An 18,306-nucleotide genomic window follows, 5' to 3' on the forward strand; every position below is an offset into this window, starting at 1 on the left:
AAAATAATATTATTGAATAATTTGTTAGTCCCACGATAATCGTTTGGAAGAAAAGCGAGTAATTTTTGAATAATTTGGTAGTCCTACGATTATTTCATATATATATATATACAAATTAAAACAAATTTTAATTTTGAATTAATAATTTCACATATAAAATAATGTTGTAGATCATCTTTATTGACAAATGATACATCTAAACATAAAAGAGTTCTCAAGTATTATATATATATATATATATATTTGAATAAGTATTACAGCTTTTCTTTCTCCTTTGGGCAGAAGAACTATAGTAGCTAATTTTTCATAAAAAAATAAAGAGCTAACAATTACGATTTTAAAGTGATTAGAATCATGAAGTCCTCATAATCTCCATGACTTTTTTATACATCTCAAAAAACTAACTGGTATTTTATCTACCTTTTTGATATTCTATAGCTGTGTGTTCTTCATATAGCTCTGTTTGGTATGCAATCAATGTTTTATCCTAATATTTTAAAGGTTGAGAAAATAGATTATGATTTTTTTTTTTTAACTTATGTTTAACCATTACCAAAATGTTACTATCTACTAAAACAATTAATGATTACTAAGCAACTAGTATTGCCAAACAGAATAGCCAATATTCCTGAATAGGGCCAAAGAAAGGAATGAAGGGGAAGAAAAAAAAAACTCTGCCTAATTCATTATCCATGACAATTCAATGATTGTAAACGAAAGTTGCTGAAGTACCCATTCAAAACAGAAGAACCAACAAGACATCTTTTAGTTGAATTGTAAACCAACTCCAATTTCTTCACATTCAAATATCTGCAGCAAGGAAGTTTCCAGACAGTGATACCTGCAATAAGAAATATATGCTCAGATCCAACAATCACAACTGGCAACAAAAAGGAATTAAGAAAATAAGAGAAGGCTCAATTCTATTATTTACCTTCTCCCCAAGTTTGAATGGTGGGAGGCCTTTGTAAGGGCATGTACTGCAGCGGAAGGCGTCCCCTAACCCACACTGCACCATGTGAAACAAAAATCATTAATTGGAAAAATTAGACCATCAAACTACAAAACCATGGACGACTCGAAAGTTTGTTTTTTTTTTTTTTTTAAATCAAGGTCTACTCCTGACACTTCTGCACTCAACCCATGTGCCAAACATGACAACACATCCATGCAGTGCTTGAAAAAAAGAACAAGAAACATACGTTGCCACATGCTGATTGAGGATTGTTCAGCTGATCCATTGTTAGTCCTAACTTTACTTTCTCCTCTGCCTCAGCTCTGCCACATGTGCAATTTTTGCAAGCTTTCCTTGTACTTCCTACTTCACAATCACCAACTTCATTTGCACAAAAGAAAAAAGAGAAGGAAAAAGAACAAAAAAAAAAAAGGAATTGGTTTAATCAATGGCCTATAATATACTGCAAGAAATCTGCAAAATCTAACAAGTTCGAGGCTATCCATCTAACCAGCTGGTAACTGGGGCTTTTTCAAATCATCTTCAGTCAACAGGCTATCTTCATCAATCAAATCGTCATCAATCTGAACCTTAACTGAACCTTTTGTGGACTTCTTAATAGCAAAAGATGACCCAATCTTCCAAGAAGGCTTCTTAGCCTTAACCTATAACATAAAGTAATAAAAAATGAAACAACCAATCGGAAAAATAAGTAAATGGCCATTTAAATAATTGATGATAAATATTGTTCAGATGTAGAAACTTGTTTCACAGTTCCAGCAAGCTCACAACCAACTTAGCTTCTTCGCATGTTAAAAAGCAAATTGGTCGAGTTATAACAATTTTTTTTATCTTGCTCCCTTCAGAACAGCATACAAGTGAATAGAAATGAAAGAGATTTCTGCTTAGCAACTTTTATGTTCTTAATCCAATATTACTAATTAATATGACATTTTACATCATGCTGCACCAAGCTATCCACTGAACTCCCATGAGTTCTAATAAAATCTAGGGCTTACTAGTATTCATATGATATGCAACCCTAAAAATAAGGAATTCAATCCATAGCAAATGGTTGAAAATGCAGGTTACAACAACATTTAGCAAATCCTTGAAAGATTAAACTGATAGGGAACAATGCTTTTAAATATATTGCAATTGCAGCATATAAATTGAACTCACCCCAAATGATTGAACAACTCCAGATAGTCCAACAGCTTTCAATTGGAGACCTTGTGTTTCTAGAAAACCGGCCAACAGCAACTTGCGCTCAAGAGTAAGTATTTCCTGCAGAAACACCACAGTGAGACACTTGATTCAAAACTAAACTTCATCAAGTCAGAAGCACCACTAGATTTACCTTATCTGTCTCCTCTGCAACAGACTGCAGACTCTTGCAAATCAGGACAGTGCCACCAGGCTTCAACACTCTTGAAATTTCCCCGAACAGGAGGTCACTGGGAAATTGTAGTGACCTACTTATGGAAATGACAACATCCATAGATGAAGAATCCACTGGCAGATTACCTGAGATAAGCCAAGAATGAATATTATAATCATCTACTACCTACTATATAGAACCTTTATAAAATTAAAAGACAGAGAACCACAAAAATTGCATTCAAGAATCAGCTAGAAAAATATTCAACACTTGGAACACGGTGCTTTGGCATCACAATCATTCACTTTCTGATGCACCAACCATAGAAATTCTGGAATGGGAAAACACATGCAATCAACTCTTCTATGGGAGGGAAAAAAAGAGGAGACATTCTTAGCCATATTTAAGGGGAAAAGAATTATGATACTTAATGCATATCCCATTCCAAACTATTCACTGTTGGCCTTGTTGAAATACTTTCAACAACTTAATTTATATAGAGTTCATCACAGATATAATCTTGAACTTTCACACTAAAAGAGTATAAGAAAAACAATAATAACTGCTATTGTATCACTCTCTTTCAAGAATAGAGCAGTTTACATTCACACCATAGAACAATTTAAAGTTCTGCTACTCATAAACTACAAACACAGAACACCATGTGGCAATTACCTCCAACTGGAGGGACAAGTAGTCAAGTACAGAAGATACGCAACCTTCCCTACAATCATCCACTTGTGCATGATAGAGTACACACATTTTGACAACAAAAAGGAACTCAAAGACGAGAAAAGAAAAATCAACTAAAGATAAAGTAAAGTACTTAGAGACGATGCTTGAGTGATAACTTGAGGATCACATCGCTCAGCTCCTTCATTAGCAAGCTCCCCAACTGCATTTATCACCATACTTACAGGAAGAACTGTATAATCTGAAAAGGCTAGCACGCTACTCTGTGCCTTTGTTGTATCCTACAAATAACACATTAAGCAGCTTTAACAACTTGTCCAACATTATCATGCAAACTCTCTGCTAAAGGGAACCCCTCCATATATGTAAATGGCACATGATTTTCACACATATAACTTCAATTTACAGCAGATTTGTAAATGAGCTGCATGTGAAAAGAAAATAGGCAAATAAAAGGAGACAAACAGACAGAGATAGTTCAAATGCTAAAATCCCTGGCAATCAAACCAATAGGGAAATATATCATATTCCAACAAGAATGAGTGTGATATGCACATGAAAAAACTGATAAAACTAGGAGCCAATAGGCGTAACTAACAGCTACTACGATGCCAAAATTGGCCACATACACGGCCATGCCTAATCACTAAACACTATTGTCACACAACTGACAAATGAATCTTGGCTAAGTTATTCATGATTAGATGAGTACGAGATAATCAAATCAATTAACATATCTATTTATCGCCAATCTGGGGAAGATCTAATCATACCAAACATCTAAGCAGAAAAGAAAAAAAAAGAAAGAAAGAAAATCACCAGGTTCAAATTCAAATATCAATAACCAAACCTGATTATACAACAACAAACAAAATTCAAAAAGATCTATGAAAAACTTGTAGAAGAAGCTAAGCAGAACTTTTACCATGTTAATACGTCTTCAAAAACCTCAAAGATATAACAAAAACACTAAGACAGGCGAGATCTTTGGCTTTCCCTCAATAGACGCGGAGGAAAATTCAAGAAGACGAAAATCCCTGGAATAGTTAAAATAAAAAATTAAGAATTCAATGAACATGGAGAAAATGAGCAGGCCAAAATTAACAGCAATATCTTAAACTTGAACAGAACAAATAACTGAAAAAAGAAAAAGATCAAACATGAATTGGGCAATAAGTACCAATCGGAGATACGAAACGATGAGAATTACAATCAAGGAAATGAGAGGGAATTTGATGGGGTTTTAGTTGAAAGGGTTTTTGGTTTTTCTGATTTGTATTATACGTATTATAAATAATCAAAATTCAAATGAAAATTTTGTTCTTCTTATGGAGGATTGCGACTCCGTAAAGGCGGTGATGGTAACAACTATTCGATGATCGGTTGATGATGTTGACTTTGATGGCAATGTTGGTCTATAGTAGGCGGCCGCCGGGATCGGAGACGGGATGGGCGGTGAAAATAAGCAGACAGATTAAGAAGCCCAGAACCATAAAGCGGATTCGAGGATCTGAACTGAGCCCATGGCTCGAACCCAATAAAAATTACAAACCCAATAAAAAGGGTTTATAATTACTGAAATTTTTACAAAAGGAAACTCATTTCAGTTAAGAAAAGAAACAGGGAAATCAAAAAGATCAAGAGCTCCCTGCAGCTGAATGTGAATCCTACTCCTACCTACCTTGTCTGGTAATCGAATTGCTGTTGGGTGATTGCTGGCGCTTGGAGAGAAACAAAATCGCAGGCGGCTTGCCTACAAGCCCTGAATTAAAGGGTAGTTTAGGAATATTGAAAATTTCAAAGGTCAGTTTGGGATGTCGGTTTTAGAAGGGTAGTTTTGGAACTTTATCTATGGCACGTGTTGATTGGTCCAGAGACCAGAACCTTCTACATATATTTGATTCCATGCCAATAGCACTGCAGCTGGCGGTTAAGCATTTTTATTTTCGCGACTAAGGGGGACGAAATCTCTGCACCGAAGCATTTTCTCGTCGGGACAGTAAGGTATTTTCTTTTTCTTTCTTTCTTTTTTTTTTTTTCGAGTTCTCTTGATTTTCCATTTCGCCAATTTTCTCCCAATTTCGGTCATCGTTCTGGTATTCTTACAGTACTCTTTAATCTTTATGGTAGGTAGGGTTTGAAATTATTGAAGAATTTACCATGCACTAATAGATACTATTTTTGTTGATTTTCTTGAAATTTTGTTTGGGTTATGAAGTCCAAATTAGCTGTATTTTTACTATATAAGTGGTGATTAATTATAGTATGGCAAATTATGGCATTGGTAGTTGCCCTTTTGGATCATACCAGAATTTTTATTTTCTCTCTTTCTTTTTCTCTCCATATGGCTTCAAGGTCATATGAAAATCGATGATTCCCGAGGGTAGTGGTTCAGCGTTCTTTATATGAACGTATGTGACTAGTATTTTCTGTGTTATATGTGCTTTATCCTCTTGATTCTGTAAGATCAGGGTAGGGTTTTTGGTGCTAGGAATTTGGGTTCTAAGTTTAAAGTATCGTTCGGGTGTTTAAGAGTTTAGATTTTGAGCTTGGTTGATGTTCATGTAATGGACTTTCTAATCAGATTGTTGCTTGTGGAAACGCTGATGTTAATTGAGAAACTATGGAAGGGTTCTGCTGCAGTTAATTACTAATTCTCTTTTTCCTTGTAGAATAAGGTCGATGTCCTTTTTTTATTTCGTTTTTTCCTTGGCTGTGGTTTTGGACTATGATCTGTTTTAAGTTCTTTTTGTAGTTTTTCTGGAATTGCGAAAGGTAATGAGATGATATGTTAAATAATTTTGTTTTGGGTATGTCTGCTGTTTTTCAGGGGTTATACTTGTCTAAAAATGCAAGGAGGGAGAGGTGGTAGGGATCCATTCTCTGATTTTGGTGATCCTTTTGGTGGTTTTGGGGGCTTTGGTGGGTTTGGGAGTCAGAGGAGTTTGATGTCCAGTTTTTTTGGTGGAAGGGACCCATTTGATGATCCTTTCTTTACACGTCCATTTGGAGGCATGTTTGAGTCCAGTTTTTTTGGTTCAAATGGGAGTCCATTTGCTAGCATGCATCCTTCTGCATTTCTTGAGCATCAAGCTCCAGAGCCTAAATTGTCTAGGGGTCCAATTATTGAAGAACTGAATTCTGATGATGAAAAAGATGAAGCTGATAAAGACAAGAAGGAGAATCCAAGAAAACATGGTAGATCAAGCAAGGGTCCCTATGTTGAGGACCCAGATGATGATGATGCTGAAGGTGAAGTTTGTTGTTGGCTTGTTGCATCCTATTTCATGATTAATGTGTGTGTTTGCACTCTGGTTTTGTGAATCTAAAGGGAATGGCTTCTCTTTTCTGTTTTTCTTGCAGAGAGAAAGAATAAGCATTTGCAGTATATAAATAGCCGGAACAAGTTCCAGTACATGTCACAGCAGCCTCAAACTCGCAGCTTTACTTTTCAGAGCTCCACTGTAACATATGGTGGTCCCAATGGAGCTTACCATACTTCGTCAAAGAGTAGGAGGACTGGGAGTGATGGGGTACTTAATGTCTCAGATATTATTTGACCTGTATTATGTTGTTGTAGCCCTGCTGCTTATATGGCATTTCTGAAACAGGTGATGATTGAAGAAAGCAAAGAAGCTGATAGTGCTACAAGGCAAGCAAATCACAAGATTTCTAGAGGACTTCACAACAAGGTATTTAATCATTGTTACTTGCTATGATCATTTGGATAGCTTTTCTATTCATTTCATAATTTGTGTTTCATATAGCTGGTTGAATCATGTTTTGATGTTGTAAATTGGCTAGGGTCATACCCTTGAAAGGAGGCTTAACTCAGATGGTAAGGTGGATACTATGCAGACCTTGCATAATCTACAGGAAGGTACACATTCATTGTTTGTCATTTTTTTATATGATTTATATTGGTGCAGCCTTTGGCACTTATTAAAAGATTTGATCTGGTATGCCATTAGATGAGCTTGCTGGCTTTGAAGAAGCTTGGAAAGGAAATGCTAGACACTCTCTTCCTGGCTGGAATGGGAGTTTCAGCCGCCATGATGGTATGGGTAAGATTGTGTTCCAAATTCATCTCATAAACTAAGTAAGAGAGTTGTCTCTTGTTCACAACATGCTTTTCCTCTTTCCTCGTTGCTGGATTATGGATGTGTACTCAAGGAATGAAGTATGTTCTGTGCTGTTGTTTTTTCTGATGTACTCGACTTCCTGCCATGAAATGCTTTGCATAAAATAAATGAACATGTGGGCCACTGTTATGCATGGTACTGGTTCATTCTGTTCCAAGAGAGCAGGTATACTTTATTGAATCTGTGGGTGTCCAGGAAAGAAGTAGCTAAGTGGGATGGGTGGACATTGTCACTTAGTTGATATTCTAAATGTTAATGTGGGTCTGTCGTTGGTGGTTGTTGATGTCGAAATGACAATGTCAAGTCTTTGTACGATTTGGGAACTTGCATTTCCAACTGAGCAATTGCTATGCATGGTCAAGTAGAAGTTTAGGCTGATTATGCTTTTTGTTTGCCCTTGGTTGTTTGACAAGGATTATTACCAAGGGCTATTCTCTTGATGCTCAATAATATTAATACTCATTAATGGGATGCATGCACGGAATGTTAAACAAAAACAAATTAGTGATTCTATTGTAGCTTTAGATGTTGTAATAGGGCAGCAATTTCTTTTCTAACTTCGAGTTATTTTATATTTTTATTTTTTGCAATGCTGATACTTGTCTGCGGTTTTATATTGGGTTATAGGCGCTGGCGTTGGTGGACAGAATTCTCGGGCAGGCAGGGGAGGTTGGGCACTTCCATCCACCGAGCATACACAGCATTTGAATAGGACAAATGTCAGAGACAGGGCAGGGTCTTCTCAGATGCAGCAGTCAGGAGTGATGAAAGGTTCTTCAGACCTCAAAGATAAAAGTGTGTATTCTCGAGGGAGAACAAGAGATTAAAAATGGGAAGCATTTAAGGAGAGATTATTGAAGAAAGTGTGTATCCTTCTCCGGGCTTTAGTAGTTTTGAGTATGTGCCACAGGAGATAGTATTAGTAGCGTTTTGATGAATGCGATTGTACCACGCATACGTTATCCCGTGTCAAAGCCGATCCATATAACCTGCAGTACATTATGCATACCTACTTGTGATAATACTCTATTATTTGGAATGCATCTACGCTATCATTTCGTTTTGTCATCTGTGTAGCGTTACTGGAATGAGATCGCAGGCTCTTCTAGGTATTTTTTAGAAAGAAAGTTGAATCAAGTCTCTATTCGAGGACTATGTCTAATTTAACTCTTTTTTGTCACTTAATAGTTTGTTTGGATGGGAGAAAAGTAGGGAGGAAAGAAAATAGAGGTGGTAAATAACTTTGATGTGACTTTTTTTGGATAGAAAAGAAAAATAAGAGAGGAGAGGAAAATAAATTTTATTTTTACTTGGTTATTTTCTCTTCATTTTGGAGAGAAAATAAGAAACCATATTTTTTTTAATAAAGTTGCATTTTTATCCTTTTATCCACTACCATTTTCCTTCACCTTTTCTTCCATTATCTTTATGTTTTTATTTTTCACCTTTACTGTTTAGATGGAAAATAAACTAATAATGTTTTTCTCATTTTATTTTTTTTTCCCTCGTCCAAAATATCCAAATATAGTCCAAGTATCTGAATAAAATATTTTTTAATTTACCATATTAAAATTTTAGAATTTTAATTAACATACAAGTTTTTTTAAAAAATTCATAAAAATAGTAAATAATTTTAAATTATAAAAATGAAATTTTATTATGAAAAGATGTTAGATCGAGTGTGGATTTATTTAGTCGTGGATTTAAAGTCTTGTTAGCAAAAATAAATTGAATTTATTTAGCTTTTTACATAAGAGAATATGGATTTTGATAACCAATACAAAATAGGACGCAAGATTGTGACATATGAATCGAAAGCATTTTAGCATTATTATTTAATTAGATTGAGCAATAAAAAGTATGATATATTGCGTATAAATAATCATTATTATTAATGTTTTTGAATTTCCTAAAATTTAGAATGGACAAATCGATCTCCTTAAAAATCTATACTACAATAAGGTTTTAAACGCTGATGTGATCGATCTCAATAATTGGAAGGGGTTTATTTCTATGCAGTTGGATGAGTCCGGCACGATCTGATAAAATTAGGGTAAAGATGCCGACCTTTTATAAACTGGTCGTCTTTTTAGTACATCACAAAAATCATAAACGCGCATTTAGAGGTATGAACCGGTCAATTTTGTATTTATTGTCCTATAATCCAATCATTATTGTACTATTTGACACACCTACCCAAAAGTATCCCTACTCGGTCAGAAGGATACACAACACTAAGTTGATATCCAACGGTATTTATATATCAAATTAACCTTAAAAAAAGATATTATAACATCCTCTGGACCCACACCAGTGAATATTGTCCGCTTTTGGGTCAAGGGATTGAAATCCTGTCTTCCCTCACGGGTTTGTTTCTGAGTCAAGGGATTTACTACTCTGTCTTCCCAAAACGCGTCCACTGGGGTCTCTTAGGCATAGGCTTATAAGGCTCTCTCCCTTTTAACCTCTTTCCAATGTGGGATACTTTTAATCCACCTATATGGGGTTCCTTCCCCCCATAAGGTCTGAGTGTCCTCGCTCAACACATCGTACTCATGAGGCCCAGGCTCTGATACCAATTGTAACATCCTCTGGGCCCACACCAGTGAATATTGTCCGCTTTTGAGTCAAGGGATTGAAACCCTGTCTTCCCTCACGGGTTTGTTTTTGGGTCAAGGGATTTACTACCCTATCTTCCCAAAACGCGTCCATTGGGGTCTCTTGGGCATAGGCTTATAAGGCCATCTCCCTTTTAACCTCTTTCCGATGTGGGATACTTTTAATCCACCTACATGGGGTTCCTAGCGGTCCGATTTTCGGGTCGTTACAGAGTGGTATCAAAGCCTGGGCCTCATGAGTACGGTGTGCTTAGCGAGGACACTCAGGCCTTATGGGGGAAGGAACCCCATGTAGGTGGATTAAAAGTATCCCACATCGGAAAGAGGTTAAAAGGGAGAGGGCCTTATAAGCCTATGCCCAAGAGACCCCAGTGGACGCGTTTTGGGAAGACAGGGTAGTAAATCCCTTGACCCAAAAATAAACCCGTGAGGGAAGATAGGGTTTCAATCCCTTGACCCAAAAGCGGACAATATTCACTGGTGTGGGCCCAGAGAATGTTACAGATATCTTCTTCTTTGAAAAAGATCCTATGTCTCTCTTTCTCTCTCCATCATACAGAGGGAACTCAAAACCGCTATTTTCTTATCTTCTCTATTTTACTTTCTTTACCTCCACTAAGTTACCAGATCTGATTTGAGCGTTGAAGGGTCTCCACCGGGAACTCTCCCGATGGACCTTTGACCGTCTTCTTCATCTTACAGGACTCCTTCCTCAAAACCAAGTATGGAGAGATCCAATGGATTGATTACAGATCGATGATCAACCGAGCGAATTAGATCTCTGCCTAAGTGTTCTCATTTGGACGTCCTGCTGGATCTTAGCATTATCAAGTTGGCGCCATATGTGGGAACGAAGAAGACTATCTTGTCGCTGGAGTTTTCAAACAAAACCTGTTGAGATCCACATGGCAAATCAAGAAAAACTAATAGCCAAACAACAAAAAAGGACCAAAGGGAAGAGAGATGGTGAAAGACCCAAGAATCGCTAAAGACATTTAAAAATTACACGGTGAAAGTCAGAAAAAAACCGATGCCGATGTGAAAAGAGAATGCGACATAAGGGCAATCCGCCCGACATGAAAGAGAGGTAACATTCGTGAGTTAATCAAACTACACAGTTATTTTTTTTTTAGTTCAAATTATACAGTAGTCCTTCTTAATATATGTTTGGGTATGATAGTATTTTAGAAACAGCTTAAAAAGCTTTCATCGGTGATTTATATTAGTATGAATTTATTAAAAAGGGTATTATTTGCTTAAGCATGTTGTTATGAGAATTAAAAGCTGTAAAATGATTTATGTATGAGAAACATTATTTATTAGATTCTTTGAAATTATATGAGATGATATAGTTGAACAAAATTAATATTTTGCATTCAATTGAAATATGAAACTAAATATCTTGTTGTTCAAATTAACAATGAGCATTCTTGTTACATATACTCTATTGAAACTTTTATTTTGCAAACAAATTTTAAAAGCAAGAACAAGGCTAATAAATCTGAAAGCCCTGACCATAAAACCAGAAGATCTCAATGAGGTACGTGACAGGTCTCGAAAATAAGACCATCAGCACTATAAAACCGGTTGAAGAGATGAAGATCTCAATGAGGTAGGTGACTGGTATTGGAAATAAGACCGACGTCACCACAAAACTGGTTGAGGAGATAAATGCCTCAATGAGGTAGGTGACCTGTCTCGGAAATAAGAGCGATGTCACCACAAAACCAATTGAGAAGATAAAGATCTCAATGAGATAGGTGACTGATCTTGAAAATAAAACTGTCGGCACCATAAAAACGGTTGAGAAAATGAAAATCTCAATAAGGTGGGTGACTGGTCTCGGAAATAGATCGCGGCACCGCAAAACCAATTGAGGAAATGAAGACCTCAATAAAATGAGTGACCAGTCTCAAAAATTGACATTCGGCTCTAAAAAGCCAAGTTTAGAAAAAAGAAGTCTGAAAGCAGACCAGTGAGCTAAAGAGCTCGGATGATAAAGAGCAAAAGCGCTCGAATGTGCAAAGTACCAAAAGGTCCATTCTAAAAGGAGTACAGATTGATAACACACAATGATAAGGGCTGAGCATGCCCCACAAGAAATACAAGAAAAAGTCCAAAATGCTCGGACTAAGATCGAGGGTAAAAAGCCCGAAATCTCTTTAAAAGGAAATAGCTCGGAATAAAGAATCAGGGTTTTGAGCCCCAAAATGCTTAAGGGCAAATAGCCCGAAGGAGCAAAAACGCTCGAAAAAAGCTTGAGGGTAAATAGCTCAAAAAGCGAAATGGCGAAAATAGCCTGGAAAGCGCTTGAGGGCAAAAAGGTCTAGAAGTTACGAAGAGCCAAAGAGCCCGAAAAATAAAAAGAACTAGTGCTAAAATGTCCGAAGTATCATATAAAGAGTCAAAAGAGTTGGGGCGAAAAATTAAGGCTAAAGAGCTCAGAAAAGAGCTTAAAATGCTTGTAAAACTAGTCAGGGTTAAGAAGTCCGAAATGATATAGAAAATCAAAAAGTTCGAACGAACGTTCAAGGCTAGAGAGCCCAGCAAAGAGCCAAATCGCTCGTGAAACTAATCAGCTGAAACGCTTATTAAAAGATTCAGGACTTAAAGTCCTGAAGACGCCTCAGAGTAAAATGCTCAGAAAAAGACCCAAAAGGACATACCATTAAGGTCAGGTCGGAAAGGTAAGGCTAGAAGCGTAGGGCACCTAAGTCGAATCTTCTAAAAGAAAAAACTACCAAGGTCAAACTTTTCATGGAAAAGACCATCAAGATCAGATCTCCCAAAGGGATGATTATCAAGATAAATTTGCTCTCTCGGTTTGGTCTATATTAAGTTAACCAATTCCAATATTGCGCTTCCTTTTGAAATTCATAAGTGTCAACCAAACAAACAGGTAACATCGAATAGCAAGTCGGGTTCCTTTCTCCGATGGTCATAAATAACCATCGGAGAAGCGAAAAGACAACTGATAACATATAAAAAATAACACCCTTTAAGATCGTGACACGTGTACACGTGAATTGAAAACTTTTCCATCTGGTTGGATCAGGCAGTAAGAAGCACGACCTATTAAGTACAAAGAATTAGACCAGTAATACTCTTGAATTTACTAAAGCCTAGAACAGACAAACCGATCTCCTTAAAAACCGGAGAGGATGGACAGACCGACCTCCTCAAAAGCCCGTACTACAACAAGACTTTAAATGCCGACGTGGTCGACCTCAGTAATCAAAAGGAACTCATTTCTATGTAGGCCGGATGAGTCCGGCACGACCTGATGAAGTCAGGGTAAAAATGCCGACCTTCTATAAGTTGGTCGCCTTCTTAGTACAACACAAGGATTATAAACGCGCATGTAGAGTGTAACAGCCCGAAAACCGAACTGCCACCGGCACTAGGATCCAGATCGACTTAAGGTCGCCGGGACCCGTAGTAAGCCTGCTATCCTGACTGTGAACCTGTGACATCCCATACATGATCATATAGTTTCTGTAAAAACACATAACTCTGTTCTTCATTCCAAGGCTTAACCTGTGCATGCAGTAGCTCTGTTCTCTAACAATCCCTACTAGAGCTCCTCATTGCTCTAGGCGGATAAAACTCATAATGGTAAGCCTGGTTTTCTCATAAACAGACAACAAGATATAAACATAAACTGATCATGTGAAAACATAAAAACGGGATTACAACTCTTATACTCAAGCACCATTCTATACACTGTACACATACATTATCTCTTTACATTTACATGTCCACACTGCCTAACTATTACAAACTATATACTCTTCCTGTACCCTGCTAACTTCCCTCTGAATTCTGAACCTGCATCACTGGAGTTAGGGGAGAGGGATGAGCTACTATAGCCCAGTGAGTAGAACAGTAATAAAGAACAGGTGATTCAACTGTCTGTAGTCGACACAAAGTCTAAGAGGTCCATCCTTCTTTCTGACAAATAAGACTGGAGCACCCCAGGGTGAGGTACTCGGGCGGATGAAACCCTTAGCTACCAAATCCTGTAACTGCTCTTTCAACTCTCTCAACTCTGCTGGCGCCATCCGGTAGGGAGGAATAGAGATCGGTCTAGCACCGGGCTTCAACTCTATCTCGAACTCTATGTCCCTATCGGGTGGTAGTCCTGGAAGCTCTTCAGGAAACACATCTGGGAATTCGTTCACAACTGGTACTGAGGACGGTTCCCTAACCTGACTGTCTAGCTCTCTCACATACGCTAGGAACCCCTGACAACCCTTCCTCAACATCCTATGAGCCTGGAGGGCTGATATCAAACCCCTAGGTGTCCCTCTCCAGTCGCCTCTGAAGACAAACTCTGACCCATCCTGGTCTCTGAGACTCACTACCTTGTCCCTGCAGTGCAAGGTAGCACTATAGGTAGATAACCAATCCATCCCTAGAATGACATCAAAATCTGTCAACTCTAGAACCACAAGGTCAGCTGGAAGGCATCTATCATCTATAAACACTGGACTGACCTGACAGACTGACTCTGCCAATGATGGGTCACATCTAGGTCCACTGACCCAGAGAGGACACGCTAACTCGGACACAATCAACCCCAATCTCTCTGCGGCTCTAGAAGAAATGAAAGAGTGAGAAGCACCAGGGTCCATTAAAGCATACACCTCTGAACACCCAATGATGAGAGTACCTGACACCACTGTGTTCGAAGTGTCTGCCTCTTGTTGCGTCATGGTGAAAATCCGTGCTGGAGCTGACGGACCTGCACCTCGGGAACCCATCCCTGATGAAGAGGCTGCCCCTCTTCCTCTACCTCTGCCACTGCTTGGTGGACGGACTGAAGCTGCTGACTGGACGACACTACCTGAGGTCATCTGTTGGGATGGTGGAACCAAAGTCGCCTGAGGACATTCCCGTGCATAATGTCCCTCCTGCCCACATCTATAGCAGGCTGTAGATCCCAGCAAACAAACTCCGCTATGTTGTCTCCCACACCTATTGCAAACTGGAAGATCTGTGCCAGAACTGGCGCCGCTCCTCATTCCCAGACCCGTTTTAATCCGGTTCCAGAACTTGCCTCTCTTTCCTCTGAGTTTGTCCCATCTCTTCTTACTCGCACTTGCTGTACTCTGTGAGGAGGAACCTGGTTTCGTACCAGAAGACTGTGCCTTTGGTTGATTGACTACTCCTTGACTTATGGCACTGGCCTCCATCTTTCTAGCAGCATCCACAATGGAGTGGAAACTCTCCTTCTCTGCGTGGAGAATCAAAGAGAAATACCTGGGATGAAGCCTTGTGGCATATCTCTTTGCCTTCTTCTGATCTGTATCATACGCCTGACCCACGTATGGTAACAATTCCAGGAACTTATCTGTATACTCATCAACGCTCATCTCCTCCGTCTGTCTCAACTGTTCAAACTCCACAACCTTTAGCTCCCTCGAACTATCAGGGAAAGCCCACCCAGCAAATTCGTTGGTGAACTCTTCCCATGTCATATTGTCTATTCTGGGGTCCACATAGTTCTTGAACCATTCTCTGGCTTTCTTGCACTTTAATGTGAACCCTGCCATCTCAATGGCCCTGCTCTCATCTGCTCCCAACTCACTTGTTATCATTCTCACTGCACTGAGATACTCAAAGGGATCATCTCCCGTGTTGAATTTAGGAGCATCCAACTTTAAGTACTCCGTCATCTTCACCTTCGTTCCCCCTGAAGAACTGGGTTGTGCTTCAACAACAGGGGCTGCTGGTTCAGGTGGTGGTGGAGGTACTGGGTCTCTGACGTTAGGCGATGCTGAACTTGGATGAAAAGATGGGGGTGGATACATATGATATGGTGGATAAAAGGAAGGATAGGGCATATATGGCATGTAGGGTGGATATGGGGCAAAGCTGGAGTAATCCGACGTGCCGCCCATCGGATACTCTGGGCCCTGAGGAAAGGGTGGATAGCCAAACCCTGAGGCATGTGCGCCTCCCTGGGACTCCCCCATACCTTCTTCTGACCTTCCTATACCCATACTGACCTCTCTCCTCTGATCCTCCTCCATAGAAACTCTCTCTTCGTCTGATCTTCCCCCTCTGCCTATTCCCCTTCTGCTCTCGTCAGAAGACCTTCTAGGGTCTCTTGACGTTCCCTCCCTGCTTGACTTGTGAGATCTTGCCCTTGGCAAGGCAGGTGGACGAGCAGCTGTACCCTCACTTACAGGTGGGACTCCAGTCAATCTCGCGGATCGACGAGTTCCTCGCATCTACAGAGCACATAAGCAACACATATCAGCATACATCACATATAAACTAATGCACATGTATGAATCATGGCATTACACATCAGCATATAGCGACAGGACTGACATCCTATCCTAGTGGACATGTTTCCCTATGGTGCCTGACCTGCTAAAACCTCTATGAGCCCAACGCTAGCGATATAGGTCCGACCATGTGAACCTAGGGCTCTGATACCAATCTGTAACAGCTCGGAAACCGAACTGCCACCGGCACTAGGATCCAGATCGACTTAAGGTCGCCGGGACCCGTAGTAAGCCTGCTATCCTGACTGTGAACCTGTGACATCCCATACATGATCATATAGTTTCTGTAAAAACACATAACTCTGTTCTTCATTCCAAGGCTTAACCTGTGCATGCAGTAGCTCTGTTCTCTAACAATCCCTACTAGAGCTCCTCATTGCTCTAGGCGGATAAAACTCATAATGGTAAGCCTGGTTTTCTCATAAACAGACAACAAGATATAAACATAAACTGATCATGTGAAAACATAAAAACGGGATTACAACTCTTATACTCAAGCACCATTCTATACACTGTACACATACATTATCTCTTTACATTTACATGTCCACACTGCCTAACTATTACAAACTATATACTCTTCCTGTACCCTGCTGACTTCCCTCTGAATTCTGAACCTGCATCACTGGAGTTAGGGGAGAGGGATGAGCTACTATAGCCCAGTGAGTAGAACAGTAATAAAGAACAGGTGATAAAACATGCTCTCATGCAATGTATCACATCACAAGTAATCACATCTCCGCATGGATGGATCAACACTCCCTCTATACCATATGCCTGGTCCCCGTAGGGCTGTTCCAGGTCTTTGTGCCTGGTCCCCGTAGGGCTGTTCCAGGTCTTTATGCCTGGTCCCCGTAGGACTGTTCCAGGTCTTTCCTCTGAGAGCTATTGAATCCTTACTATGTCCATACAGTCATAGAATCAAGGATAAATGCAATGCAGCATCTTCGTGGACACTAATGCACTCGCCCTATAGCATATTCATGATGCATGAAGTATGATAAAATATGCATTTCTCATATTCAAACATTAAGTTCAGTTCCACTCACCTCGGGTTGACTCTGAACTGACTCTGCAGGTTCTGAAACTGGACTCACTGCTGACCTCCCTGATTCCTCTGGTCCGTACCTACACAGGTGGACTCCAATGAGGGATCAAACTCACTCAAGAACATTGCTAAGAAACTCCCCAAAACCCTTCTAAACCATCCTAGAACATTCACAGAAAACATGTAAAAGAAGGCTGGACAGGGCACTTTCGGCGGCAGGTTCGGCGGCCGAAACCCCTCTCCAGAGACGAAATTCATGCATGTTCGGCGGCACCCGGCGGCCGAAGGTCTCGTCCAGAGACGAAACTCACATACTTTCGGCGGCCGAACTCCCTCTTTCGGCGGCCGAAAGCCCCTTTCTACACCGAAAGCTTAGCTTTCGGGGGCAAGCTTTGGCAGCCGAAACTGCCTCCAAGCATGTTCGGCGGCCGAACCTTCTTTCGGCGGCCGAACCTGGTTTTGTCCAGGGGACAGAACCTTGCTCTGTTTCATGCAAACTTTGCCCAAAAACCTACAACATGCATATCAACTACTCCCAACTAGCATATACACCTATATATGCACAAAGGGGTCTAAAACTAACCTAAAACCCCAAACAAACATAGCACATAACACTCAAACATGCTTGAACACCAAAGATCACCAAAAACCTCACCTAAACCTAAACATGCATACTACCCATACAAACTTCATAAAACCTTCAACAATCAGCAAAGAAGTTCAGGATCCACCCTTACCTCCTAAAGAACTTGAGGATGAGTGATCCTAACGTGGAGATATGAAGAAAACCTCTTCCAAAGCTCCAAACTTTCAAACTTGCTAGTTTTGCTCAAAACCTTCTAAACACACCAAAACTCTTAAAACCTTGGAAGGATTTGGTGAAAAACATGAAAATCATCAAAGTCAACGTGAAAAGGTTTTGGTTCACCTTTGGCTTCAAGTGGAGGAGAAATATCCTCCTTCCATCGACCTTTGGCCCTTAAATCGGTGGCTGGCCAGACCACCTTCGGCAGCCGAACGTGAATCCGAAACCATGCAAAGTTCGGCGGCTGAAAGTGACCTTCGGCGGCCGAAAGTGACCTTCGGCGGCCGAACCTTTGCATTTTCCCTTGTTGCTTTTCTTTCAAAACTCATTTCCTTTCACACTGGTTCAAAACTCTTAAACCACACATG

The 18,306-nt window shown here is 39.7% G+C and overlaps 2 protein-coding genes across 5 annotated transcripts; one reads left to right on the forward strand and one right to left on the reverse strand.

Moving 5' to 3' along the window:
- Positions 1-583: 583 nt before the first annotated feature.
- On the reverse strand, positions 584-4,840 carry LOC110628545 (anamorsin homolog). 3 transcript variants are annotated; one of them, XM_021775278.2, is made up of 9 exons: positions 4,711-4,840; positions 3,955-4,066; positions 3,163-3,310; positions 2,316-2,482; positions 2,138-2,242; positions 1,467-1,620; positions 1,203-1,336; positions 935-1,009; positions 584-841 (listed from the first exon to the last, which is right to left on the reverse strand). In XM_021775278.2, the coding sequence occupies exons 2-9, from the start codon at positions 3,955-3,957 to the stop codon at positions 803-805; spliced, it is 825 nt and encodes a 274-aa protein (XP_021630970.1). In that variant the 5' UTR covers positions 3,958-4,066; positions 4,711-4,840; the 3' UTR covers positions 584-802. The 3 variants fall into 3 exon arrangements, with proteins under 3 accessions (XP_021630970.1, XP_043812024.1, XP_021630962.1); XM_043956089.1 differs by having other exon boundaries at positions 4,707-4,732; XM_021775270.2 differs by lacking the exon at positions 4,711-4,840 and adding an exon at positions 4,210-4,694.
- On the forward strand, positions 4,816-8,239 carry LOC110628532. Of its 2 annotated transcripts, none has more exons than XM_021775250.2 (7): positions 4,816-5,033; positions 5,860-6,281; positions 6,393-6,562; positions 6,641-6,721; positions 6,834-6,909; positions 7,001-7,093; positions 7,799-8,239. In XM_021775250.2, the coding sequence occupies exons 2-7, from the start codon at positions 5,879-5,881 to the stop codon at positions 7,996-7,998; spliced, it is 1,023 nt and encodes a 340-aa protein (XP_021630942.1). In that variant the 5' UTR covers positions 4,816-5,033; positions 5,860-5,878; the 3' UTR covers positions 7,999-8,239. The 2 variants fall into 2 exon arrangements, with proteins under 2 accessions (XP_021630942.1, XP_021630950.1); XM_021775258.2 differs by having other exon boundaries at positions 7,001-7,087.
- Positions 8,240-18,306: the final 10,067 nt, after the last annotated feature.

Source organism: Manihot esculenta, chromosome 1, assembly GCF_001659605.2.
Source record: "Manihot esculenta cultivar AM560-2 chromosome 1, M.esculenta_v8, whole genome shotgun sequence".
NCBI classification, from domain to species: Eukaryota; Viridiplantae; Streptophyta; class Magnoliopsida; order Malpighiales; family Euphorbiaceae; genus Manihot; species Manihot esculenta.

Excerpts from the sequence above, each read along its gene's own strand:
- LOC110628545 (XM_021775278.2), bottom strand. Across the intron at positions 1,337-1,466 it reads AAAGCCCCAGTTACCAGCTG|TTGGTGATTGTGAAGTAGGA; the intron begins GTTAGATGGATA and ends GTGCAAATGAAG. Across the intron at positions 1,010-1,202 it reads CTCAATCAGCATGTGGCAAC|TGTGGGTTAGGGGACGCCTT; the intron begins GTATGTTTCTTG and ends CACATGGTGCAG.
- LOC110628532 (XM_021775250.2), top strand. The coding sequence starts at position 5,879 with ATGCAAGGAGGGAGAGGTGGTAGGGATCCATTCTCTGATTTTGGTGAT. Across the intron at positions 6,282-6,392 it reads AGATGATGATGATGCTGAAG|AGAGAAAGAATAAGCATTTG; the intron begins GTGAAGTTTGTT and ends TTTTTCTTGCAG. Across the intron at positions 7,094-7,798 it reads CAGCCGCCATGATGGTATGG|GCGCTGGCGTTGGTGGACAG; the intron begins GTAAGATTGTGT and ends ATTGGGTTATAG.